This window comes from Thunnus albacares, chromosome 2 (genome assembly GCF_914725855.1).
Source record: "Thunnus albacares chromosome 2, fThuAlb1.1, whole genome shotgun sequence".
NCBI classification, from domain to species: domain Eukaryota; kingdom Metazoa; phylum Chordata; class Actinopteri; order Scombriformes; family Scombridae; genus Thunnus; species Thunnus albacares.
Genome location: NC_058107.1, coordinates 18,970,656 through 18,998,638, shown reverse-complemented (window position 1 = coordinate 18,998,638; position 27,983 = coordinate 18,970,656). Strand labels below are relative to the sequence as shown.

The following is a 27,983-nucleotide window of genomic DNA, read 5'->3' as shown; positions in this document are numbered from 1 at the left end:
CACTTGTTTCTGTTGTGTAACAATTTTAATTTACAGAACATTGTCAAATTGCATTACATTTAGTGCAAATAATAACACTTCTGATGTACAACTTAGAAATATACAAAGTGTGTAGATTACTGACAAAATATCAAAATTAAAAACACTAAATGCATTCTTCAGCTGACATTGCTCGTAGATCTTGCTCTTGTAATCATCTGCAAAAACAATTATCCAGATTCTTTCTAACCTCTGACCCCCTCGAAACAAGAATCTGATGGTGACATTGTCAAACATGCAGATCTACTGATTGCAAAAATCTCAATTTTTGATGATGGCATAAAACACAATCTAGAGTAAATTTTAATCTTGAGGTAAAATGATGTGAAATGCTGACCCACTCCCCCAACCCAACTTCATTTCAACGTTGATAAATGCACATCTGGTGGCTGTACAGTAGAGATATCCAGGATTTATAGGGCTCATCCTGGTGTCTAAGGCATTCTGGGGGTAGTTTATCAGTCGAAAGGCAGGAGGCCTCTGCACTGTAGTGTGGTGTGTGAAATGTTAATGTTACAGTATGACTAAAGAGTCTAGGGTGTAGATGATATCCTACTCAACATTTTACAACTTTACCTTATCCCGCACAACAGCGGCAGGACTTATTTGTCCCTGCACATACACTATTGTGAGGGAAATAGTAACACTCATGAATGGACAGACAGATTTTTTACTGCTTCATCAGGGGGCTGACTGTGGTGAAAAAACAACCTGGGGCGTAAAAAAAAAGTATCCACTCATCTCTCAATTAAAGAGAGGAATCTTTACATCAGACACTATGGCTGGTCCATCGCAAATATCTGTCAGACACCGTGTGTTAGATGGAGGGTAAAGACAGATACTAGCGATAGACGGCAATTTAGCATCTATAGACAGTCAACTACATATCCAAATATATCAGTTTAACTGTGTTGAAAATAATGTCCAACATGAGTCATTTAGACTTAGCAAAATGCTCTTTATCTCCCACTTCAGGTTTCCTTGGCCCATTAGATATCAGATTCAAGCGTTTAACAGTCAATTCACATTTCTCACATTGGTAAACTAACTGAAAACTTATTCTGTTTTCTCTGTACAATACATTGTGTCTATGGTGCTCTTCCCGAAAGTTACTTTATAACAATCTAGAAATATAAAGATTTCTAAGAGAAACATGTTCAAAGCTTTTAGGCTCTGACCCTCCATCAAACTGCAGAGAAGAGTCATCACTAGAGGGACAGGAGAAGGCAAGAAAGAGGAGATACTGTACCACACCTCATCACTGCTTTTCCTGTCAATATCTACTTTCCTCTCTCATGGTAGTTACTTTAGCAGCAGCAAAACAAGTAGCTGTAATGCTAGTGACGAAAGCAAACCCATAAAGTCAAGAAGTATGGAATCATAAGAAATGTACAAAACAATTTACAAAAAAAAAAAAAAAAAAGCAAATAATCGGTAACAACCATTCAAAAAACCACTTAGGAAACTCTTGAATTTACATATAAATGTACCCATGACCAACAGATGGTGTTAAGCCATTACAATGTGGCTGGGATGACAACTACTGATGGATTAAAGCCGTACAACCAGTCTTTTCTACAAGCAGGTGTCCTGTGGGACATCCTGGATGATATGGTGTCTCGCATGTAGTAGTTTGAATACGCGCTCTAACTGTCAGGTGAATGGGTCATGTAATCATCGAGAGCCTGTTTCACGCTGAACAATGTGGTCTCTCCAGCAGGCAACCGGGATCCTTTGCAAGCTTGAAACCAAAAGGAATACTGAAAGTCAATATCAAAAAAATAACGAAACTATAAATTCCTCAGAGCTTTCTCAGATGTAAAACAGGAAATGTTTGGGTTCCTGGTTACCTTTGTGTGTTCAGAAGAGGATCGGCTTCCCAGAAGTTTTCTCCTGGACGTAGGAGGTGAAGCGTTTGAGGAACTTGGGATACTCTCTCTTGGCCACGGCTCTGAGGACCGATGCTGGAGCCCAACCTCCCGGGTTTACTGCAGCCACACACAGAGGAAAATGATTACCATTAAATGCCAACAGAGGATAAAACTATACAACATAAAACAGTGTAAATGTTCAGCAGCAGTAGAGGGTGCCCTCTAGTGAGAGGCGGAGATATTATGCTTTTTTTTTTTTTTTCCCCCAAGTGAACTCCCATGACCTGCCCGACTCCTCTAACAATAAACTGGCTCAGGATTCCTTCAACAGAACTGCTTCATGTCACAATCTCCCTGTCTACAGGAAGTGAAGGGAGGGGGGAGAAGCTGTGCAAGTCTGGACCGACATTTCAAAGACACAAGCACCGTCTGGCTCTTGTGTTAGTCAGCAGCTGTACTAAGATCAATTAGCACTAACATTGGCTGACATACGGTTGTTCTGAATCATGTGAACCAGGGTGTAAAATATCAACAACTTTTTCAGTGACCATTAGTCTGACTACGTAGTTTAAAGTCGACAGACAATCAGTGCTTTTTCTATTCACTTTATACTATTCACTTAGCTAACTTCATATGTGCCATAGCTGTATTTATTGAGGCTGATGTGACAGTTGAACTCTCTCTCTTTTATGCTTGCCTTTAGATATTATTCACACATGCAATATATCTTCATATCACCAATTTTCCATTGTAGTCATCTGGATATCTAAATTAAGATTGTGTCATATAGTGTTGAATGATATCAATGGAGCTCTCATTAATTTCTCTTTGTGGTCAATCCCCAGAAAATTCAGTAGGTTTTACTTCTACTAGTATGCCATGGCTGTAATAAAAAACAGTTTGACCCAGACTGACAAGGAGTTAGGGATCAGTTTAATATAAAGGCCCCTATAGGTCGATTACAGGCAGCTGAAAATGGATGCGAAGGCTTTGTTCTTATCAAGTTAAAAGAGGCACTTACCGTTGGCAACGTAGGTGATCTTACAGAGGATGTTGTCTCTGCTGATCTCTTTGTCACCCTCTGGTGGGCTGACAAGGGTCTGGCAGATCATGGCGACGTTGATTTTGGCACGAACACACCGGTTTGTGGGCTGGAAATAAATCAAAAGTGCAAATGCAAACAATGTTCAAACTCCCACATCACACTTAAGCTTATCATCTGTCATTCTCAAATACAAAAAGGTCCCTGGAGCAAAGTTTTATTGGGTCAACTGAAGGAAATAAGTATTTATTTGCTGCTAAGACCCATTCTTTACATGACCTAATAACCACAGAACCCGGATGTCTAGTGCACTTGCAAAATGTCCCTAATTTTGAAAATATATTAAAAGTGAGGACCAATAAATATCTTTACTGAAATTTTTGGATGCTATTTATTGTTCCTGCTAACTAGTTTCTCACTCACAACATTGCATGTACTGTTAGGAACAGGTGTACTGCAGTGATCTTACAAGAGCATTGTCGTGGTCCACAGAGAAGTTGCAGACCAGCCACGTGTCGGGATCATTTTCGTTTGTTGCCAGGATCTTCCTGATGGCTGACAGATAGAGCACGTCTCTCTGAGAGGCAGGCCAGACTCTCTGAAAACAACAACCAGTGCCATTCAGTTGGGAATTAAATCGGCTACAGAATGGTAACAATCAGATATGCAACATGTTTTCAGCAACTTTCAAAAACCACCATGAAGTCAATTTACCTTGTGTGTCTGGTAAACAATGACAGCATTGTCGGAGAGTGTTTCCACAACGTTGAAGTTTTCAATGGTGGCTGAGGGAGGGAGAGTTCAGTCAGGTCATGACATTAAAACAGAGAAAGTCAAACTGTTGATACGATCAGTATAACTTATAACATTGTGAACTTACTCTCCCAGTCCATTCTGACAGCTGTGTCCCAGAAGTAGTGGCAAACCTCGTGTCCTGTCACCCCTTTCACCGCGTGTGTAGCTTTGAGAGGATCCAGCACGATACCGTTCTCTTCCACTTCTCTCCTGTACACCTGTTACACCAAGTGCAGACCGTGAGGCAGAACAACTGGACAATCATATCAGTACCACAAACATATACACAAACTCACTTCAAAACACAACTTGAGGGAGCCTCTTAATTCTACCTGTGGCTGATAACTCGAGTTGACTTTTCCAGTTTGAGAACTTAAGAAAATGTGAAATAAATTCAAATTTGGACACATGTAGCCAACTGGTAACTTACTTTTTTTTAAACTCATATTCCAACTTAAATTTTCCATGTTTCTGATCTATCGGTGTTTCTACTGCAACCACAGTATCTTTTAAAAAGTGAATGAGATTTAAATATTCACAGCTAACAACCAAGGGAAATGATTCACAAGCAGCTTCACTCTTCCTCTCACCTTCATCTCTCCTTCCTCTATTACCAGCTGCCAGTTGGCATCTCCGCCCACATCCTGAAGAGAGTAAGTCATATGATTCTGCACCATCTCCTCCACCTACGAGACAGACACATATTGAATAAATTCAGGTGTTAGTGAGTATTTTGCTGCTCCTAACCCTGCCTCACTGAGAACATGCTTTGAAACAGGACACAGTTTGGGGAGAAGAAGACTGTGAATACATTGTATTCAGGATGATAAGCTCAAGTAGATTAATGATACAATCTTGGGAAATGACCGTACCTACCTTAGCACCCAGGTGCTGGTATTTTATAACAGAGGTTTTGATAACATTATAGGAAGCAAGTAGAGTTTTTCCACTTTCTAATTTCCGTTTCAGAAGTTTAGGAATTTCTTAAGCAAATATATCAGCCACTGAGCAATAACCAAATAAATATTAGGCTCAGTGAAACTATGAATGTTTCATAACATTAATGATTAAACACTTGAACTTGCTTGAGGGTGTTATTCAACATCCCAACAATGCAATAAGAGCACAATGCAGAGACAGCCTGAATCCATGCCTGCTCATGCCGTGGAAGACAGAGAGTGATGTGGGGAGAAGAGAAGGTGGAAGTGAAAAGGTTTCACCAGATCATTCAGTCATGCAGCGTTTTTCTTTTTTTCTTTTCAGTAACATGATAACTTATGTGTTGAAGACAAGAAGACAATCTATCAGTCACTTCAAGAATTTCAAATTACACCCAGTCAAAGTTTTTTTTGTCTTGGTACATCAAATAAAACCACAACAACTAACTTAAGGTATGATAAAAAAAAATAACTTAAACATTCTACTGCAAACACAGGAAATATTTGTGAAATCTTGGAGAGACTGGTTAGTAGACATTCTCATGCTATCTGCTCATGCTCTCTGTTTGCATCCCCCCCCTGTAGATACAGGTGCTCTCCGATGACCAAATACAGTACCTGAGCGCTGAATCTGTGAATGTCATCTGAAGCACTGACTAGCTCGACGGAGGACAGGGAAGAAGAATGGCTATGGGGCTGTGCGGCAGAGAGAAGGTTGAAAGAGAAACGAATAAGGAACAAAATAGAAAGAGGCGCCACAGAAGCAAGAGCAGAGGCCAAAATCATAACCTGCTCAAGTAGAATTTCATATGAAAATAGTAAGAAGCTCTTAAAATACTGCGATAAGCACAAACTGATTTTCTGTGAGAATTGATTATGGTGAAGCGAAGTTACGAAAACATGTTTTTCACATGTCAGTGCAGAGAAGTTGCAGAGCTTTATAGACAGATCAAACTGGTTGTAGCCTTAAGGCAGGAATGATGAGATGTAGCAAACAGTAGCCTTTAAATTAGAACAAAGTAGGATGAAAACAAGGAACGTGTTGAGGACCTTGGTGGCAAATCTGTGGGTGCCGATGGTGGAGTAGGCGTCTCCAGGAGGAACCGGTGTTAGTCGAGGTATCCTGACCTTCTCTGACTGGCACTGAGGGACAGAGTAGGAGTTTGGTGAGAGAGAGAAAACTAACAAGATAAACAATGAGCAACAGAAACATCTGTGTATGAAATGTCTGTAACTGTGTTAAAGTAATTTTACAGAGGCAGAGAGAAAGATAAGGAAGGCAGAAAGCAAGAGAAATTCAACAGGCTTTATAGACAAAAATGTGGAACTGTTTTATACATCGAAACTGAATTTAAATGTGCAAAAGGGGGCGTTATTTCTTAAATTTGAGTCTGCACCACACCTGCTCCTCTATCTTGTCTTGTCTGTCCAGTGCAGCTTCCACCGCATCGAAGAACTCATCCTCGTTGATCAGACTGTTGGGCCCCTCCTGTGGGAAAGCGACAAAGCAAATGTTTGTCAGTAATATAGGTATCCTGTAAGAACAGCCCTGACCAAGGTGCAGAATGATAAAAATGCACATGTTGGGTCACAGAAAATCATTCTGCTGTGGTTTATCTAGCTGTTTCTGATCAATTTAGCTTATATAATTTCATCTTGCCTCGTAGTCTGGGCCTCCGTAGTGTGACTTTTTCTTCAGTTCATTCATAGCAGACTTGTAGGCATCCTCTACCCTCCTCCTCTTCTCCAGCTCCTGAACACACAAAGAAAGGGCAGTGTAGTGTTTTTAGTGTAACATTCACACATTAAAAAACAGCATGTTAGGGTTACAGTATCAGAAAACATCTCCGCCTCAGTGACAAAGCTCATTTAATCAGATTGCAACTGATAGTGTTGTCGCTAAAAAGGGGAAGAAAAGAGGTCTGCATGTCTCCAACAGTCAGGCAAACCTGCCACATTATTGAGCTGTTTGTACTCAAACAGGTTTTACCAAATACAGCAATCTCTAAGTGATACCTGCTGGGTCTAGGTTACAAGGCGGATGGCACTTAGCTTTCTCAGTTCCTGTTCTGATAGGTAATAGAAAAAGAACGGAGAAACTGCTAAGAAACAGGAAGCGCTCAACCAGTTCTGCAAATGTACCAAATTTAGCATCTATTCCTCATCAGCTGTCACAAAAAAATGGGCAGATAATGCTTTTGACACAGTAAATTTAGCTTTATTAAACATCAGGTCTTTGGCAGGAAAAACATTTTTAATCATCAAGCACAATCTCAATTTTATATTTTTAACTGAAACTTGGTTAGATCAAGTTAACAGTGCAGCATTTCCAACGAGTCAACGCCTCCTAACTTCAATTTTATGAGCGAAGTTAGAGTGCATAAGAAAGGAGGTGAAGTTGCCGTTTTGTTTAATGATTCCCTTTGATTAATGATGATGATGACTTTGCTGAAGCTGTCTATAATCTGTATAGCCTTTGACTGTATAGTTACTGCTGGTGATTTCAACATCCATGTTGACAACTGCAAGTACAGAGGGACTAAAGAACTGTGTTGTACTCTTGATAACTATGGACTGACTCAGCATGTGACTGGACGTAATTATCTCCAAGGGTCTGAACATTTCTAAGGTTAGTGAGAGTGCCATTGCTGTGCACACAAATGTTCAAAGAGACGTAATCACAAAACGGTTATCAATGAAAACATCAGTGAAATGTTTATTCAGGCTTTCTCTTCCACACCCGCCCTCTCTTGGGTCTCAATCAATGAGCTTGTAGATGATTTCAATTCTAAAATTACAAATGTTATTGATGCCATTGCACCTACTAAGGTGAAGGCTGTCTCTGGTAAGAAAAGATCTCCATGGAGAAATGCCACACTGGTCAGAATGGAAAAAAGGAGAGTGTCGAAAAGCTGAACGCAGGTGGCGAAAAACAAATCTCCAGGTTCATTATGACATCTATAAAGAGAGACCTCACATTTATAATCTGGAACTGAGAAATGCAAGGCGGTCCTTCTTCTCTGACATTATCGCCAAAAACAATAATAATACATGTGCCTTGTTTGCTGCTGTTGACAGGCTAACAAACCCTCCTCAGTCAGTAGCCTCTGAACCTCTATCCACCAGGGCCTGCAATGAATTTGCCTCCTTCACTGACAAAATTCAGAAAATTAGACAGGCAGTTGGTTCTTCCCCACCAGGTACAGGGTATGTGTTGTCCCTGTGTCCACTTAAATAGCATGACACAATTTCATCCTATCAACCATAAAAACTATGAGGACATTATACAACATCTGAAATCCTCCTCCTGCTGCCTTGATATTCTGTCAACAGGCTTTTTAAAAGATGTTTCTAACTGCATGGCCTCAGATCTACAAATTGTCAAATGTATCTTCTCAGGTTTCTTCTCACAGGCCCTAAAAACTGCTGTCATCAGCCACTCTTAACAAAAGAACAATGTAGACCAGCAGTCGCCAACCTGTCGATCGTGATCAACTGGTGGATCTTTGAGACTTTCCCTGTAGCTCCAAAAAAAAAAAAAAAATAGAAAAATAAATACACAAATACATTATGCCTGATTAATATTCAGTTTTGCAAACGCCTCTCTCTCTCTCTCGATCCAGATGTTAGATTTTTTTCAGTGTAGCAGGCGCCGCATTAAAGTGACCAATGAGATAAGAGAGGAGTACCGGTATACCGGAGTATATGGCACTCACTGGTGATAGCCATGTTCCCAGAATGGGAAGAGGAATTTCTTCTGTTTGTGGGCTGGAAGTAAATCGTTTACAGAGACCTTCTTCTCCGTGCTGATGTCTGGTGGTTGAGCTGCGGCAAAGTGCTGCAGCGATTTGTTAACTTGCCGCCAGAGCTACTGGACCTGCGGTTTCTGACAGATCTAATGGCAAAATTGAATGCACTCAACAACAAGCTCCGGGGGCAAAAGACCGACACCTGCCCCACATGATAAGCGCAGTGAATGTGTTCAAGGCCAAGCTTGGTGTTTGAACCACACATCTAAAGAATGGGAGGCTGACACACTTTCCCAACCTGGAGAAAATGTCACAGGCCATTGAAGACAAGAATGCTTTTCACCCTGAGCAGTACTGCGCTCAACTGGACAAAGTGGAAATAAAGTTCAATCAGTGTTTTGGTGAGTTAGATATCAAAGAAGATATTGCTGCATTCGTCTCAAACCCATTCCTGCAGATAGCAGCCAAATTCCAGCAAGTATTTGCTTTGCCAAGTGGAGTCGACATGAAGATGGTTGATTTGCAAAATAACAGAGCTGAAAGCCAGATAAAGGGACAGTGACTTTTGGGGACTTGTCAGCAGAGAGAAGTATCCTCTCCTCCTCACCACATGTGCACTAAGAGGGAATGCCTACTTTGGATCCACTTACCTCTGTGAAATGGCGTTTTCACAGATGAAAATAATCAAATCCAAGTACAGTAAGTACTTACTAACAGACACCTCGCAGACTGTCTCAGACTGGCCGTCTGTGGCTGTGAGCCAAACTACATAGCACTCACAGACGGTATTCAGTCGCAGCCATCTCACTGACTCGAGTGAGTAACATGACTGCAACAGTTTTGCCTTCTGATGGCAATGTGAAAAGTGATGCTGCATAAGATGGGACATAAAACTGCACTTAGCTTAATTGCACTGACTGAGAATTATGTCAGCACACATTATAGTTCTACTTTTTAAAATGCTAATGGTAAATGTAACTTGCATGAAGCTTCAGTGGATAAGCATAACAGTTAACGGTGGCACTTCATATGATCTGCTCACTGTAAGTGGGTTGATTTTTTTTTGTCTACCATGAACAAAATAATTTCCTCATACAAATGGAAAAATAGGGCCACATGCCTTTATTTTTTGTGTTGGAATGAAATTAAATAATGAAACTTGGCCTGTTTGATATGCTAGTTACAGTGTTTTCTTGGTTGAGTCAATTTGAAAGTTAGACCAAAGCATTTCAACCTAAATAAAAGGCCTGAAGTTGGAAGTACAATCTGGGCTGTCTTTTTCTCTCACCAGGCCCAAGGTCAGGGATCTTGGGCTTAAAAAGATTGGTGGACACTGATCTAAACACTTCACTAATGAACAGTTATAGGCCCATATCAAACCTCCCATTTTTAAGTTAAATCATTGAAAAAGCTGTTTTTCAACAGCTTGGCACTAAACAACTGTTTTGAAGTCTTCCAGTCAGGATTTCGACCACACCACAGCACTGAGACTGCTCTTGTTAAGGTCTTCAATGACACAGAATTTCAGTCTTGGTGTTATTGGATCTCAGTGCTGCATTCGATACAGTAGACCACAACATATTACTAAACCGACTGGAAAACTGGGTGGGACTTTCTGGCACAGCACTAAACTGGTTTGAATCCTACTTAAAGGACAGGGACTACTTTGTGTCTATAGGTAATTACACATCTGAGTGGATAAAAATGACATGCGGAGTTCCCCAAAGCTACATTCTGGGGCCTCTTCTGTTCAACATCTACATGCTCCCACTAGCTCAGATTATGGAAAACAACAAAATATTTTACAATAATTATACTAATGACACAAAAATTTACATAACCATATCACCAGGGGACTATAATCCCATATAAGCACCTAGTAAGTCGGTTAAACAAAAGATAAAACTGAAGTAATTGTTTTTGGAGCCAAGGAAGAACAATTAAAATGTAAAAAGCCAAAAACCAAGCCAGAAATCTTGGTGTAGTCATGGACTCAGACCTGAATTTCAACAGCCACATCAAGATAATTACAAAGTCAGCCTACTATCACCTGAAGAGTATATCAAGGATTAAAGGACTTCTGTCTCAGCAGGATTTTAAAAAACTTGTCCATGCATTTATCTTCAGTGGACTTGACTACTGTAACGGTGTCTTTACGGGTCTCCCTAAAAAAAAAAAAAAAGACAAAAAAAAAATCTATCAAACAGCTGCAGCTGATGCAGAACGCTGCTGCTCGAGTCCTCACTAAGACCAAAAAGGTGGATCACATCACTCCAGTTCTCAGACCATTACACTGGCTTCCTGTTTGTCAAATAATTTATTTTAAAATACTGGTTGGTTTAAAAATACTATTGGTTTAAAAAGCACTAAATGGTTTAGGGCCAAAATACATTTCTGATCTTCTGCTACATTATGAACCATCCAGACCTCTCAGATCTTGTGGGACAGGTCTCCTTTCTGTCCCCAAAGTCAAAACTAAACACGGAGAGGCAGCTTTCAGTTTTATGCTCCATATATCTTGAACAAACTCCAAGAAAAATGCAGGTCTGCTCTAACTCTCAGTTCTTTTAAATCAAGGCTGAAGACTTTTCTGTTTGCTGCTGCCTTTTATTAAATGAAATTGAGGCTTCTGATTAATATCTTATGCCGCACTGTAACTTTTACTCTCCTGTTTTATCAGTCTTATTCTATTTTAGCTTATTTTTATTTTCTATTGAACTCTTTAATTGTATTTAAATGTCTTTTTTTATTGCCTTAGGTTGCTTTTACATTTTGTCTTGATGCCTTTTATGTTTTAAGTAAAGCATTTCAACAACACCCTGTTGTTGAAATGTACTATACAAATAAAGTTGTCTTGCCTAATGTCTCACGTTCTGCCAGAGGCACATAAGCACACTTAAGACAAATGTTCTAGAAACAACAACACACTGCACTACACTAGAAAACTAGTGAGGTTGGATTATCTTCCAGAGCTACATCTTTAGACCACAGAAACCTGGCAAACCAGCTCAAGTACTTTTGGCTCTTTTATCCGGACAGTGAGAGCAAATGAATCAAAATACTAAAAGATTTGCTAGGTTGACTTAGCTGAGCTGAAACTACTAAACAACTCTGCATTTAAAAAAAAAAAAAATCAATGCAATCCATCAGTATTGCTTTAAGAGAAAGCAAGCAAGCTGAAACAATTGCAGCTTTACTATAATATAAAATAATAGTGCTCACCAGAAAATACTTAAACGGAGGGAAGCCAGACAGAAAGAGCCCAAGTAAGGTGTTAACATGCAACAACTGGCACAAAATAAACAAGAAGATCCTGTTGTCAGCTGTGTGTAACAGCCAGGCAGACAGAAAGAAGACAGACACCTACTGTAAAGAAGCGGCTGCAGGTCTGTAAAGGTATCCAGTTCTGTGGCTGGTATTTTAGCTGCTCTGTCTTCCGTTGTAGCGAAGGCTTCAACAAACTACACCAAGAAGTCCGAGCAGTCATTTTCAAATTCACACCTTGTACGAGTATGAGTAGGCGTGTCTTGTTCTGTTGAGTGTTCTGTAACTATTTCTTTCCTTACTCCACATCAGCAGCTAAAACTCACACATATAACTAAACACAGATAAGACTGAGGTAGTTTCACTCAAGCAGTCCAACATACTAAAGGCACTTCCCCGCTTTTGTACGTTTTAGGGTTGGGCAGCACGCCTTAACACATAGAAAAAGAAAAAAAGAAACTGGTTTGGCAACATCAGTTGAACTGATCAGGATGTAAGCATGTGGAGCTCTGAAGACCAAAGAGCATACCTTCACAGACACAGACAATGAATGGAGGAGTGTTACGGGAACTACAATAATTCTGATAAAAAAATAAAACAATCAAATAAGGTGATTTAAGCTCATTATGGGCAACAGGTGCATTTGTACTACAGGCAAACATGTCTGAGTATCCTGAAACTGACAAATGACATAATATAGACATAAATGTTACAAGATACATCTGCAATTCACTGGCTTGTTGATGACTTCACAATAATTATAATAATAATTATTGGATAGAACTGTTTTATAGTAAAAACTGTTGAGGTTGAAAAAAATACCTGCTTTTCAGCCACTTAGAAGTTGGAGAAGTCAAGATGCAAAATTAACTTTTTTGTCCACCAGCCAAAATGGCTAATGTGAATGTTCAAATTACCAGCCGCTCAATGGTTTACCATTATTTTGTTTGCCTGCTGAGTGAAGCAAATCCACCTAATTTTGTGCCCTTGAAGTGTGGAGTCACTTGAACTGTTTCTTTTTTTATGGTTTTTAATGTTGAGTAAGCAAATATTGTCTTTTTTTTGGCTTTACATTCATCTGGGAGCTTCCCAGTTTCACCAGTCTCCTAATGTAGTTGTGAGCAGCTGTTAACGTTTACTCACTCTAAAAATACATACAGTATCGAACACTTGCAAAAAAACAAATTGATTTATAAGACACATTTAAAGTCAAGAATGCATACAATAATTAACATGCGGAACATGAACACAATCTATAACAAAGAATTAAACATATTTCTATATAACCAAGGAGAGGCAACAGGCGGGAGAATGTATGATGAGTAATAGTTAGAAAGTTGGAGGCTTATCTTGTTCATTCAGTACAAATATTCAACACAGATAACAGTTTTTACATACTACAATCATGTCGGAGAGTATTGCACCACAGCCTTATCACGTGAAGAACAAAGCCTAAAAACACTTAACTCTCAGTTGTAAAGACCAAGTCCTTAAAGAAAATGGCAGAGGCAACAAATTCCTCAGTCTGAGCAGTAGCTGCTGTCACGCCCAATCAGGAAGCTGCCAATTATTCATGTGACACTTCAAGCCCTGTGAGTGACATTTACTTCAATCACTGTGTGTGGAATGCAGCTCTGTACCTTGTCCAGTCTCTTCTGCCAGCTGTCCTCTCGTTTGACCATCAGTTCGATGCAGTGGGACAAGGTGGACAGGATGCCGGCTGTAGTGGCCTTGAAGGTGATGGCCTCACCCTTGAAGTCTATACCGTTGATACCTTTGGGACTGGCAGGAGGAAACACTGGAAGACAGAAACAAAGTGAATATGACAGATGCCTCATGACTTGTCTGAAAAAGAAATTGAAAATTTTCACATTTAAAGTGTTCATAATCAGTTTTTACCGCCTAACAATAATGTTTTTTCATAGACATTCTCAAATGTATCTAATAATTTAGAGCTGCAACAATTAGTAGGGCTGCGAGGAAAAAAAATCAATTCTTAGATGCATCATAATGCAGACATGGACAATTCTGCATTGATTAACAAATGTCAAAGTTCGATTTTCTAAATGTTAGTTAAGGCGATGTTGACGGAACGAAAAAGATGGAATTGCGAGGGCAGTGCAGCACCCAGACAGGGTGCAGCGCACACATGCTAGAGTTCATCTTCACAAAAGGCAGTGGTTGCAAGCATGTTTTGATTTTATGACTAAATGATTACCTTTGTAAGGTGAGCGTGACGTATATTGTGAACTACCCACGCTGTTACTCAGAGACTAATGTTAGCGGAGCAGAGCAGCGAACTCCAGTAGTGACAAACAAGACCGGCTGACCAACAGACAACGCAGCACAAACAACTCAAACCATCTCTGAGGTGAAGAAAATAACTCGGTGCTGAGTCTGTTTCGCCTCAAAAACCCTGCACCCACTCAGCATGTTGAACGGTGATGGCTTCCCCCGGAGCGAACGGTACAACAGAGAAGCTGCTCTACACTGCTGGAGACACTCTGCCCCTCCCTCTTTGTTGTTCTCACACAGGCAGGAGACTGTAAGATGCTTTCAAATGAATGAATTCATTCATTAATGCGGTTAACTTTTTAAAATGAAAAGGCTGCGGACCATTTATCTTATTTGCCAGTTATGTTTCATATTGTATTTCAGTGGAATAAGGATGCAGTGAAAGATTTTGGCACACAGTAAACTGGAGTAAGAGACTGAAAATAGTCCCTCCTTTTCTATTAATTCGATCGAGAATTGATTCTGAATCAAATCCAGCACCAAATAATTGGAATCGAATCCAATCATGAGATTCCCAAAGATTCTCACCCTTAATGATTAGTCAATTAATTGATTAGTTGATGGAGAGAAAATGAAGTGGCAATTATTTTGATAATTGATTGATTGTTTTGAGTGAAGTTAAAATTCTCTGGTTCCAGCTTCTTAACTGTGAATATTTTCTGGTTTCTTTAGTCCTCTGTGACAGTAAACTGAATATCTTTGGGTTGTGGACTGTTGGTCGGGACAAAACAAAACATTTAGGTCGCATCTTGGGCTTTGGGAAATGGTGATCAACCTTTTTCACTATTTTCTGACATTTTATACACCAAACAACGAATCAATTAATCAATAAAATAATTGACAGATTAATCAATAATGAAAATAATGGTTAGATGCTGCCCTATAATAATTAGCCATACAGTATCTGCGGGATACTCACATTTCTCTTTGCTGCCGTTGTTGTTGTGATTATATTCACCGTCGGGTCTTGTAGTAGTAGGAAAGTCGTCTTCATCCTCCTCCACTACTGGAAAGAAAAACAATGTCGGTGTATTCCAATCTGATAAACTGAATTATAAAGCAACTTTATATTGTAGATTACAGACAATTCTAATGCTCCAGCAAAAAAAAAATCCTACGAAACAATGTGTTCGTTTAACATACATAAGACCGCAAGTTCAATATGAAAGTGATTTTGAAGGCTACAAAGGTTCTTTCTCAGAGGTTAAAGAACCCCGAGTGGATATTGATTTTTGTTTCCTTTCTCAATGAGTCTTACCGACCACTCTCCTTCAACTCTGATATGGCATGAAACAAGTACAGAAGATCCTTATCTTTAAACTCTTTCCTCCAAACTATCTCCACACTGCTCTAAAAATCTGATTTTTTTGTCATTGTGATGAAACAAAACCGATTTAAAACTCAAGTATGAAACATATTTTGCAAAATAAAGCTATCTCTTACAGCATAGAAGCACCTTAATACTATATTTATGCCACAGGTTACCTCTGTCTCTCTGAAACTCATCTTTGGAGACAGCATCAGCACAGGAGTCAAAGTATTTCTGCAGGGTGTCCACTTGTCTGCACAGAATGTCCCGGAAGGTCTCCATTTCTGCTAGCTTCTCACACAACCTGTGCCCCTTCTGACCAGAGAAAAACACAAGTAAATATGAAATTTTACGGTTCAGTTCTGTTGTTTCAACTATGAAGAAAAAAAAAAACTTTTTGCAGTTCCAACAGATGTACTGGACTGTGATTGGGGTTGCAAAGATTTACTGGCTCACAGCCTTGGATGGAAATGTTATATGTTATAAGTGTTTTCACTGTATATTTGGCCAAAGTTTGAACATATTTCAGTGGAGATACCTCAGTGAATTTGACATGACCCTCTACTACCCAATATATTCAGATTCATTCTCTGGTGAGCATGTATTTACCTTGAAGGAGGATGTGGATGTAGCAGACAAGGCACTGGCTGCGGAGGTAAGAGACAACATGGAACCATGACGCCTCAGACTGGTTTCTGAACCATAACCGGACTCGGCCTTCAATCCCGTGGGAGGGATGGCAGGAGTGTGAATAAAGAAGGAGGAAGATGGGAGAAGCAAAGAAGCGAGAACAGAAGATCAGTGAGGGCACAAAACACATTTAGCAATCTGCAATATAATAAGAAAGTCTGCAAATCATAAAAACAAGTCAAGAGACAGAGAGATGGGGAGATCAATTATAGCCAGTCAGCAGCACTGAGTAATGCTGACCTGGACCAGAGCAGGACCTACACCTACACAGACAAACAGTCTACTGAGAGGGACTGGGGTTGACAAGTAGACAAATGCACCAACCAGCCAGTAGACCTGATACGAGGCACGGTGGAAATAAATCACACTGTGGACAGATCTAGGCTTGAATGCGACTTTCTGGGGGAAAATATTGTTTATGTGTAATATGACAAAAGGGAGTGGCGATGACCATCTGTTCCACCAAAAAAGCCAACATATGACGAGCCAATGCCGGGAATGCCAATCAGCAAAATGACAGAAATTCATTATACATAGTGTGTTTGTATGTACACCCAGCCATCTCCACACAAATTAAATTATTCCTGTTCACTCCACCCAGAGCTGTTAGCTGCCGTCTACTGCATTAGACAGACAGCAAAATCATGACGCAACAGTAAAGCTCCACACTTACAGCTTTACTTAAGTAACACTAAACTTGAAACTAACACAGGAGGCAAAAGGCTGATATTCTTTTGTGTATGAATGAGGAACAACAAAATATTGACAATATGAGTTTTTTTTTTTATATCATGGCCTCAGTGTCTAATTTCAATCTTGATTATAAAACTAATACTGCACGCTATTCTGGTTAGCTACCTGGCATGCAGAGGTACTTCTTAAGAACAGTGAGCGAACTGAAGGAGTCAGGTGAGCACACAGACACTCCTCTGCTAGAGGATATAACGACACAACAGGGTGACACACAAGAGAATTTACACTGATGAACAGATAGTGAGCCGAGTGGTTGACTGTTAAAGACCAGGCCAACAGTTTGGGGGGTAAAGGGTGTGTTTACATTTATAAAATCATCTGATAACTGTGATATTAAGATTAAAATAACTAATTTAAGCTTTTACATAGTTAAAAGTAACACAATTTCACCCAATTACGGGGGTTTACAAAGAATTTACTCTGAAATATATGTGAAATGATAAGATTTAGCCGACTGTTATTTTAAAGTTAGAAAAAACAAATAGAAACTGTATGCAGCACCACAGCTGGAGTCATATAATATCAACTAATATTGCTAAATTCCCTGTCACACAATGTATGAACTGTAATCAAAATATAAAACACACAAGATACACATAATCAACATGTACATGGTGAAAAGACAATGAACACAGTGCAATAAAATGAAATTCAATTATACAAGAAAAATCCAGCCTCAAAAATGACCCAGTATAAAAAAAAAAAAATTACACTCATGAAGCTAGAATCACAGCTGTTGTTATTAAAGAGCGGCTAAAGCTCAATTTTAAAAAAGCCTGTAGAAAATAATGAAGTGCTTCTCATCTCGATGAGGTTTTCTTGTGGAAATACTGACTACAAACGTACAGTATACACATACTTACAACAGAAAGCTTTAAGCCAAAGCGTGTAACTGTCAGTTTCAAAAACAACATATTTTTTTGTGTGTCAGGCTGGACTGTGACTGGCCGGTCGCATCACTGCTACACAACGCAGATTTTTGGAAAATAGGACACAGCTCTATTTTCCAGCTGCGACTTGAAGTGACAGAGGCTCACAAGGCAAAGCTGAGTGCCAGGCAAGTTATTTATGAATTTCAAATGGAAGTCAATGATTGTTTACTCTTTGGCTTGTGGTCTACTATGAATGTGCCTCAGCTGCAGCGTGTCTCCTTGATGGCTTTATAAATATTAACAATGTCTTGTTATCTACAGTTTTATTTCTGGATTGCTTTTTTATTGCACTTATAAAACAGTCTGCTTTACACTTTATCATTGTCAGTGTTGCCATAATCTCATAATCATTTGCTACGACATGTCAGACCTTAAACAAACACAATACGCAATGATGTTTACTTATTGACCTTTTGACACAACCGCATTTCAAACAGCTGAGAATGACAGTCAGGTATTTGCAGGTCTAAATAAATGTTTGACAAAAAGTGTTACAGAATGTAAAGCTGTTCTTACAACACTATTAAACACAAAATGATCAAATTATTCGTATAACATTTGCTGTAATTGCAACATTAAGTTGATCAGACTGAAACTGTTATTGTGCGTGCTACAGGAAACCAACATTATTGCTAGTTTGAACAGAGACAAAGAGGAACTGATGGCACTGATGAAACATGGAGACCAATCTGTGACAACCCCAGAGACTGCCATCTTTATGCACCTGCTCAGCTGCATAACACAGCCATGCAAAGTAAACAGTAACACCCACTCAAACACAACACATGAAATGGCATCTTGTGCCCGCAGCTTTGTGATGGTAATGAGATCAGTGTACAGTGACTGACCATAGCAACCACTGATCACTTATATGTTGCTGCTTTGGAAATTACTTCTTATTAAAAACGCTGGTAGTCCAGCCCAAAGCCATAAGCTTAATTAAAAAAATGTGACAGATTTCTTACAATGACTAAAATGCAGTGCGGTTTAACGCTAGTCCATCAGTGCTAATAATGTGAAAAACATTCAAACAGCAAACAATAATTTATGCACTGTATGGAAGAGAGCAAAGATGGGTCACAACACTGGCATACTAATTAAAGACTTCAGTGATGGGTGACAGTAAGCAAGCATCATGCCGACATGCTATAAGCCCACCATTCGGCCATTCCAACAGCCAAAGCAGAGCAGGACACTGCTGCAGTCCCGGCGGTTTGCTGGCCCCAACATGGCCCAGACGCTCCCCCAACACTCCCACTGTTCTGAAAATTCAGAGGCTTAAATCCAGTATTCCCGTTTCCCTGGACACAACTCACTGAGGAACAAGAGGGAAGAGGAGGAGGCGGAGAAGAAAAGCCACACAGCCTGAGCTTAGCTCATTAAGTAAAAGAAAGCACCAATAAGAGAGAAAAAGGAAAAAGGGGGGAAAGTAGTCGTTTGGTTCATAGCAGTCAGACGAGGTGTGGACACTGGCTGCTCCGTGAAGCGGGAGAGACGGACTGAGCCGAAAGGAAGACTCTTGTGATTCCTCGGCAGAGCGAAGCGGGTCTGCTTTAAGTCAGTTCTTCCGCAGGCAAACACACACGAGACACACACACACACACACACACATATACATGGGCTCCACTCTGGCTGCGTACATACATCAACAGACCACACACCCTCATATGTGAAACCTTTTTATCCTGTCCATCTTTATGTGCAGCATCCATCACTGAGCAAGCAACCGTGAGTGTGTGTGTGAGTGTTTGTGTGTGTTTGTGTCTGAGCGTGCGAGGGAGAGAGGGATAGAAATGAAGGGTGCATGCATGAATGCATCAGAGAAAGCGACTAGGGCTGTCCGGGGCTGTTTGTGTGATAAACCAGTTAAGTACCAAACGGGTGGGCGAGTGAAGCAGCCTATTCTACATTATGACAGACAGAAAGAGACAGCGAGAGAGAGAGAGAGAAACAAACGGAGGCAGAGAGAGGAGAGAGTTGGGGGCAGGGAACAGTATTTGTGTTGTTCTTCTCTCTTTACTTCTATCTACCTGACTCCTTTTATCATTTCTTATTCTGATTTGCTGACATCCATTTGTCAAGACTACTCTGGGCTGAAAGCGTTTCGACTATGCCAACAACCAGCCTGAGGTAGTGGTGGAAAAAATGCGAGGGCTTTCCCCCGTTCCCTCCCATTTTCACCCCTCTGAACCTGGAGGAATGGAACAGTCTTCTCGGTATTATAGCGGGTTTTATGTGTCCCTCTTGATTTTTGTTGCTGCGAGAGCAGATGATTATAAAAAAAATGCCTAATTCATCAAGAGCTGCGCTTAAAGTCCCTACATTTCACACGACTTTTCCCTGCCACCGACACAAACACTCCCACACGTAAAAACACAAATGGACTTTTTTTTCCTCCTGAATAATAACAACAAAATTTAGTATTATGAATATGCAAATTATGGCTGTTTGCCTTTGCAAAGTGGCTTTTAAGAGGTATTTCAAAGCTGTAATCATGACTTGTTTGACCCATATCACCCAGCGTGAGTGAAGTATGAGTTTATAATACTGGAACAAAAAATTAAACAACACTACCAGAAGTGTTTTTACACAGTTTGAATTTGAATTAACTGTCCAGAGCTTTACTAGAGGATGCCAAACATTAAGATAAATGCTTAACGCTTAAAAGAAGAGGATTAAGATAAAAATTACTAGTAACAAAAAAGGATTAAACTGAGGAAATGTTATTTTTCATCACACTGATGTCAGACAGATACTGTATGTATGAATGTGTTAATGAGATTCATTTCAGCACCAGGAAAGGAAATGAAAAGCTACAGATTAAATGTTAATATTTGCAGAATAAGTAATAAGTACTTTTTTTTTTAAAGTGAGGCTATCGTTGTTATAAAAATGATGGTTGCACTGTGTATGAGTGTTTAATATTTTATCTAGATCATGATGAATTGTTCTTGTCTTGTGCTGCAACATCAGCAGCCTTATCAGCTAAGGTTAAAGGAAGTTCAGCATTATATTTGTAAAGAGGAAGATGTAGAAATTAAAATTTGTTAGAGACAGGGTGAGACATGTCATCTGGGGGCAGTTGGGCAGGATGGCTCCTGGACAGGAGAACTGAAAACGGACATGACGTTATCTATAAGTCTGTATTTGATAGATTAAGAAAAGAACTGTAACGCCCAAATAAGGTGTATAAAACCCTGTTATAAGCGCTCAACTGGAAGCCTTTTCTTCGTTATCTCATCCTGTGTGTTGCATTGTGAAACGCTCCTTCTTGTAAGATAAATTCTGTTAAATTTTGATACTTCTGCTCCGGTCTCTATTATTTAATGGTCATTACAAAGAAATTCTTTTAACAATCCTTGCTCATGTAGGCTGCACTGATTCATAGAGAAACAAAAAAAATAGTGGTGAATATTGCATGATGCAAGTCCTTGTTTGTCCAGTTGGGAGCAGTGCAGTCACACTCACCTATCACACTGCAGCAGGTAGTGCTGCATTAAGCTTCCTGAGGTTACTATAGGGCACAGTCCAGACATAACCCTGAAATACTCTCACATAGTTGCTAATGGACAAGAGACCTGTGGTCAGTCACACTCAACTGACATGGAAACACCCAGAAGCAGTAAGAAAAACCATCCACAGCACCGTTTTACCAGAGAAGCTCTTCTGATGAGAATTCATAGAATAATGGTTATTTTTTCAATGGTGGTGCATTTTGGGTAGTCTCTCAACCATTCTGTTTTTATGTGGCACATGCAAGCAAGAAAAATTACAACTTATTTCTTTCTGAGCCAGCAAGCTACAATATTTTTTTTAAAAAAAGTTCAGAGCACTTGTGCACTGGTGATATTCCCTCATTTCTTGCTTTTCTCTCACAGACTCAGCAGTATAATTCACCCAAAATCACAGTAAGTAACATTAGTCATGTTTATTTAATGTCTGTGAGTTTTTCAACACTTAATTAGGAAATCAATCAAAACAAAATGAAACTAAACATATGGATAGCTACTTTAATATTTAGGCTACAGCATACCACTGAAAACTAAGCAATAAATTCAGTAAAGTCTGGCTAGCTGTACACTACCAGCTAGGTTTTGCACAGATCAAAGCATTATCTGTTACACACGTAATGAAATGAAGTTTTTCCATTCTCAAGTCAAATTCTACAGGTATCCTGATAAAACAAGGATGGACTAAAGCACATTTATTTGTTGGATCTTTCAGATCTCTCAGGTTCTTGCAATGTTTTTTTTTTCTTTTTCTCCATGTTGCAAAAAAAATGTTTGTTATAATGCTACCATCCATAAACACACCTGAACACGTTTCTCTCAGTTAGTTTAAGCCATGAGATTGAGATTTGAGAATTTGTTTGGTTGTTGTTTTATTATTATTGATAATAATAATAACAACAACAACAATTTGTATTGTTTGATTGTTCTACATGTTTGCTTTATTTAGATTAGATTTCAATAGGATTTTTTGGTGATAGTTATTTGTTTAGTTTAATTATTTGCTTGTTTAGCATATTTAGTTTTAAGTAACTAGTATTTTGTTTTGTTCTTATTTTGTTAAGTGAACTGGGTAAGACTACGGGCACCTGAGGTTCTATAGGTAGGTACGCAGCTACAGGACCAGGATGCACCTGGGTAGGCCTGTTTTTTCACCAGAGTAAAGGAGGCAGCATGATCTCTTTTGTTTGCTTACTTGTCTTTGAGAAATAAACCTTTGCATAGACAATGGACTTTTTGCCTGCGTACACCACATGCCCATGGTGTATCAGTGTCCCTCTGATTCTAAGTTTGATTTAGATTTTTGACAAATGGCCACTTCAGGATCTTTATGTATAACAATAGCTGTGGTTACATGGACAATATTTCTTCAACCTGACTGAAATCATTCTGATTAGTTATTCCAACTCAACCGTTTACATGGATGCTAAATAAAGATGTGTGTTTACACGCCTCAAAGCATTTAATCAGAATATAACTTTTTTGACATGCGCAAAGTGGTTCCGCCCGCTGTGAAGATAAAACTTTTCCAGCAGTTTTTGATTTGTTCGATGGATTCTGGCTTTATTCATCTTTTCAAAACATTTGTTTGCACAACTCATTGTTTCGAGTCTTTACACCATCGAGGAGTTCAACTATCCTTAAATCTTTTAAGGTCTCCAACAAAAAAAGTTATATCATCCACAGACCAGTGTTGTTTAGCCACCGCCATGTTTCTATCCCTCATGGAAACTTGTTAATGTCACTGAATATTACCCCCATGTGGGGAAACATACACAGAAAGAATATATTTATTCAAACCAAAGAGAAACCATGGTTATTAGACGCTAATATTTTCCTATTGAACGGATTACCAAAGGTTTACACCACACCTCTCAATCTGATCAGGCCGCATCAGGCCAGTCTCTTCTAATAGAGGTTCTTACATGAGGCATTTTTTATTCTGATTGGGCTATTATTCCAATTATTAGTGGAACATTAGAGTCCATGTAAACGCAGCTAATGTTTGAGGCCACCCAAGTGTTTTACAGATTAAGGATGATCCCGTCCTAATGAACTCCTGAATTAAAGGCTTCCAAAAGCCTGGACTGATAAGACACACACACACAAACCACAAGACACAACCTTTGACACACTAACTTTCTGAACCATAGCACCTCTACAGTAGGCAGTGACAGCATATCCAAAGTGCTTTACACCCTTAAAGTTGGGAACCCATACATTATTAACTAGATGTCCTTGCAGAGTGAGCAGCTGCCTGGTATCTGATGGCAGGGGGATACCCCCACCTCAACACCTCACTCCTCAGATTCCTCACATTCCCAGGATGTAGGGGTGTATATGTATGAATGTGTGTGTCTGTGTATGCGTCCCAATCCCTGTCCCGCCACACCCAGCTCACTAAACAAAACAGATAACTCCCTGTCTGTTCCGAACAACACCCTGACCCCAGATTGAACCTGAATACCTGAAAAATGTGAATAATGTAGCAGTGGGTGAAACCAAACCAAAAAGAATCAAATATTTATTATGGTCTAAGGAACTGACACAATGTGGCATTTTGTTCTGTTGATTCCTGACAAACACAAGCAAAATCAAAAAGGCCTTGAGCACAACAGGGACTGAAATTCAGGCACGCTGAGGATCTGTAGTGTTAATTTATCAGGGAAACACAGCTGACTTGCCCACAACTACACAAAACTGTCATGAAAAATTCATAACAAATATAGCAAACCAAGATGTAGAAACACACCAGTGACAAAAACCCAGAAAAATCCATGCTGAAGAAGGAGAAAATGATTCCGCTCACCTTGTGCAGCTCAATCGACTCAATCCACTGGAGTCTGTGCTCAGGATCTTCAGCTCTGAGGTACCAGACACTGTCGTTGACACTGATGTCAAAACGACACTCGTCAAATTCATGAGGCTGCAGAGAAAGAGGAGAGGGCTCATGAATAGTTATTAGGCAGTGAGAATGAGTCATGTCAGGAAATACTTTCACCAATAACAAATACCTGTGTTTAAATACCAGAATACAAAAACAGTATAATATTTTCTCTATTCTGACAACTGAGGAATCAGAGAAACAGCCTGCTATAACTTCTCTACAATCTGTTTAAGACACTGCGATGAAAAATTCAGGACACACATGGATTCCATCAATCACAGAAAAGCCTTTGCCACTCAATAAACAAGAATTTTAATTAGAAACTGATGTCTTGTGTCTGCAGGCGCAACCCTTAACGACCGCAGCAGAGCTCCGCTAAAAACCAAAAGATTCTTACACTACGCCTTCACTTGAACCTGGGTCATCGCAACCTTTCCTGCTACTACTGGGCCAAATCTTTAAACTATTTCACTCCCCCATTCTACAATGCACCCCACCCAGCTCCAAACACTAACCGCACTAGGCACGTGCACCAAGAATTCCCCCGTTTCCTCTGAGATTGGAATTTGACCACTGCACTCAGCTGAGGAGAGATCTGCTCTGCAAAGTATCCTAATAAGAAATAAGACACAGTTGACTTGAATCTCCTTCTTCTGTTTTTTTTCTCCTCAGTAGCACCAAGGATACAGCTGCTCTGTCAGCTGACATAACCTCATGTTGCCCTTGCCCATGTTTAATTAGATTTGCTGAATGACGCTCATGTGCTGTCTTATTTGCTGCCATTGACAACAGCGACATACACTCCACAAACTGTGAGCCTGCGCAAGTTAATGCTAAATTGTCTTTACATTTTAAGGCTGGTATTATATTTCACAAGTTGCATATATGGGATGCTGATAGGGGTTTCTAACCCTTAAACACTTTCTATTACAGTCACTTATAACCACTGAGTTTCCCCTTCAGAGACAGGTGCGACATCTGAGTTGCCTTCCAGTTTCAAATTTTCAGTACAAGACGGGGTGCGCGCTGGTAACCTCGAGTGCATCCAGCCGTGATGCCATTACTGGTTAGAGAAATCCAGTCTATCCAACTGTGCTTTATCAGACACGGCCCATAAAATTCTGCTTTACAATCCAGTTTATACCTCTTTCAATGTGCCTAGCAGATATTCCTTCCCCCTTGCGTAAGCACTACTGTATACATCCACGTCTATGACATATTCGGTATTAGGAAAGAGAAGATTATCAGTCAAACACAGATAGTCTTTGATCACAAAAGGCATTTAAGAATCTGACAGTTTTTTCTAGCATTAGACATCTTTAAACTAGTGTGTATGATTGGATGTTTGTATTTAAATTAAAATAATATTCAATACTATAACTCTAAATATTTTTATGCAAAAAAAAAGAAAAAACTGATGAAATTAAGTTTTTTTTGTGTTTATATCACTGACAGAAAAACCTGAAAGCATAGGCAAGAGCTTGTGCTGATGTGAGATTTTGATTATGGACCCACCGTGTCCCATGGTATGAATTTTCAGATGGCAACATTTCCTGCACATTTTGCTTCCGTATGGGGACGGTCTAGTGTGTGTGTGTCTGCAGCTTCACAGTGTGTAATAGACTGATGTTAGGCAACAAGAGAAGCAGAGGCTTGTTTCTGCATTCCTGAGTCCTCATACCACAGTCTCCTTTGCAGCACTGGCTTTAGATATTTAGGAGGACGGGAGAGGCAGTAAGAAGTGGCTGTGTGGGTCATACTACTCTGATAATTGGTGAGCGTGTGTAATAAAGCTGTGTACACTTTTACTGTACCTACTACAACACAATTACAAAATACTCTGAATGTTATGTGGGGTTCCATTCATGCACAAACACAGTCACCGGCGTTATGATTACTCAAATGACTACTTCCCCTGGAGGAAACTAACTGTAACATTTCATGTTGTGATCCTAATCCAGTTTTGAGGCACATAATCCTATTGCACAAATCACAGTGAAACCATTTGTTTGGCCTCTGTACGGGGTGGCGGTATGCTTAGAGAGAACAGTGAATATTTAACCAGGGTGTGGGACTTCAGCTTATCTGACCAACAGAAGGCCTGAATAGGGAGAATACAGTGCCAGCCTCAGCAGTATGTCATCAAAGCTTACATTTCAACAAGAGGGAGCACCAGTTTCAAGCAGCCTGTGCAATAACTGCCATGGAGCAAGAGGGATGAGTGTGTGCTTCAGTGACTGCTGATGCAAAAATGCCTTGGTCTGCTAAACTGCAGGTCTCTATCCTACCTGTGATCTTAGTAACAGCCTATTACTAGTTAATGTTTACCTTTCTATCTTTGAGAAACAGACTGAAGGAATAAAGGTTCAACTTCATGCTAATGACAAGATCAAAACCACTGTGAGAACTGCTATGAAAGTAACTCTATTCCCAGAGCACTGAAGCAGAAAATGAACTCTTTCATGGTCCCACATTTTATGTGGCCTTACTCTCTAAAATGTTGAACAGGTGCTGAGCTCATTCTGCTTTCTATTTGTGCAACAGACAGCAGTCAAGTGATGCTCTTTCCTTATACTCATGGAGAACACTTACTGTGATGACAGCCTTGCTGAGACACAAAGACCCCCTGCAGCCATATTCCCGTTCATCCTCCGACTTGTAGTAGCTCAAAGTGTTGTTTTTCAACACGACCCATCGGTCCTGCCATCCGTGTATGTAATTTGTCCACTGTCAACACACAAGAGGTAAAGGACAAACAGTTAGCTGCACTGTGCAATCAACAGCTCCTCTGCTTAAAGCAGTGGTTCTCAAACTTTTTTTCACATCAAGGACCCCTGAACTGTTGTCCCAGGGTCCCCCATCTGATAAGATTTTTACTTTTTAGTGTTTTATTACAGAAAGTGTATGAAACCCATGACCAAAATAGTCAAACACTCTGGCATTGTGTTACTTATGGATGGAATAACAGTGAAAATAAATGACTCCCCTTTTTGCTGGGGACCTCCTGGAACCCCCGGATCCCACTTTGAGGACCACTGGCTACAGTATGTGTATGCAGAAATTAATTCAGCTGTTGCAGCTCTTTAGTAGTGTTCACTTGAGTAGTCGTGTGTTATTAAGACACCTTAGCTAAAGCTCATTTCTGCAGCATAAAACACAACAACACTACAGCTGGTTCACCTAACGTTACCTTGCTTAAAACGCCTCCCAGCTCCACAGGCTGCCCGGATTCCGGGTCCACATCCTCATCTGAACCGGACGATGAACTCTTTTCGGACATTTAAATCCAAGCTTCAAAACTTGACTGTGATTTTTATCGCCAGGACCACGTAGCTTAACGCTAGCTGATGGGATAATTATCAGCTCAAACGCGTCACAGTCAAAACCTGCTGACAGCCTTTTTAAACTTAGCCTTACCGTCAGCAAAACAACGTTGTTAACTGTGCTAAACACCAGCTGGATGGCGTCTTTCTTTTTCTTCAGTCGTTTGACTTCAACCTAGCTTGGCTCGTCTTGTAACAAGCTATGCTGATGGTGACAGCTGAGTCTCAACTTCTCGGATTTGCGGGCTTTGTTTTGAAACTGACGTCGAGTACCAAATGCCGACTAGCTAGTTAGCGTTAGCTGTCAAACGACGCAACTAGCTAAGTTAACTTGCAACTTGTGCCTGTTGTAGTTAAGATATCTCGTCTGCAGTAGATAAGCTAAACTCAACAAGAGTGGTCGATAAGGAAGGCCTTCGTGTTAACGCTGTACCTCAACTACACGCTACAATTGACGAGCAACAGACCGCATCGCTGCTTTTTAGTTCCGCAGTTTAGTTAGCAGTAGCGGAGGACTGACTAGCTTGTCTTCATTCAGGTCGGAGGAGGAGTCGCAGCCACGCTCTACTGTGTACGTTAAAGAGGCG

The 27,983-nt window shown here is 40.0% G+C and overlaps 1 protein-coding gene across 4 annotated transcripts; it reads right to left on the bottom strand.

Moving 5' to 3' along the window:
- Nucleotides 1-6: 6 nt before the first annotated feature.
- LOC122995060 (ceramide transfer protein) lies at nt 7-27,976 on the bottom strand. 4 transcript variants are annotated; one of them, XM_044370037.1, is made up of 18 exons: nt 27,264-27,976; nt 26,666-26,800; nt 23,996-24,112; nt 15,912-16,019; nt 15,479-15,617; nt 14,913-14,999; nt 13,339-13,496; nt 6,346-6,438; nt 6,088-6,174; nt 5,736-5,828; nt 5,304-5,381; nt 4,338-4,433; nt 3,833-3,965; nt 3,667-3,737; nt 3,422-3,550; nt 2,932-3,061; nt 1,890-2,027; nt 7-1,799 (listed from the first exon to the last, which is right to left on the bottom strand). In XM_044370037.1, the coding sequence occupies exons 1-17, from the start codon at nt 27,351-27,353 to the stop codon at nt 1,900-1,902; spliced, it is 1,872 nt and encodes a 623-aa protein (XP_044225972.1). In that variant the 5' UTR covers nt 27,354-27,976; the 3' UTR covers nt 7-1,799; nt 1,890-1,899. The 4 variants fall into 4 exon arrangements, with proteins under 4 accessions (XP_044225972.1, XP_044225966.1, XP_044225981.1 ...); XM_044370031.1 differs by having other exon boundaries at nt 7-1,780; nt 27,264-27,975; XM_044370046.1 differs by having other exon boundaries at nt 7-1,780; nt 14,913-14,996; nt 27,264-27,975.
- Between the last annotated feature and the right edge of the window lie 7 nt (nt 27,977-27,983).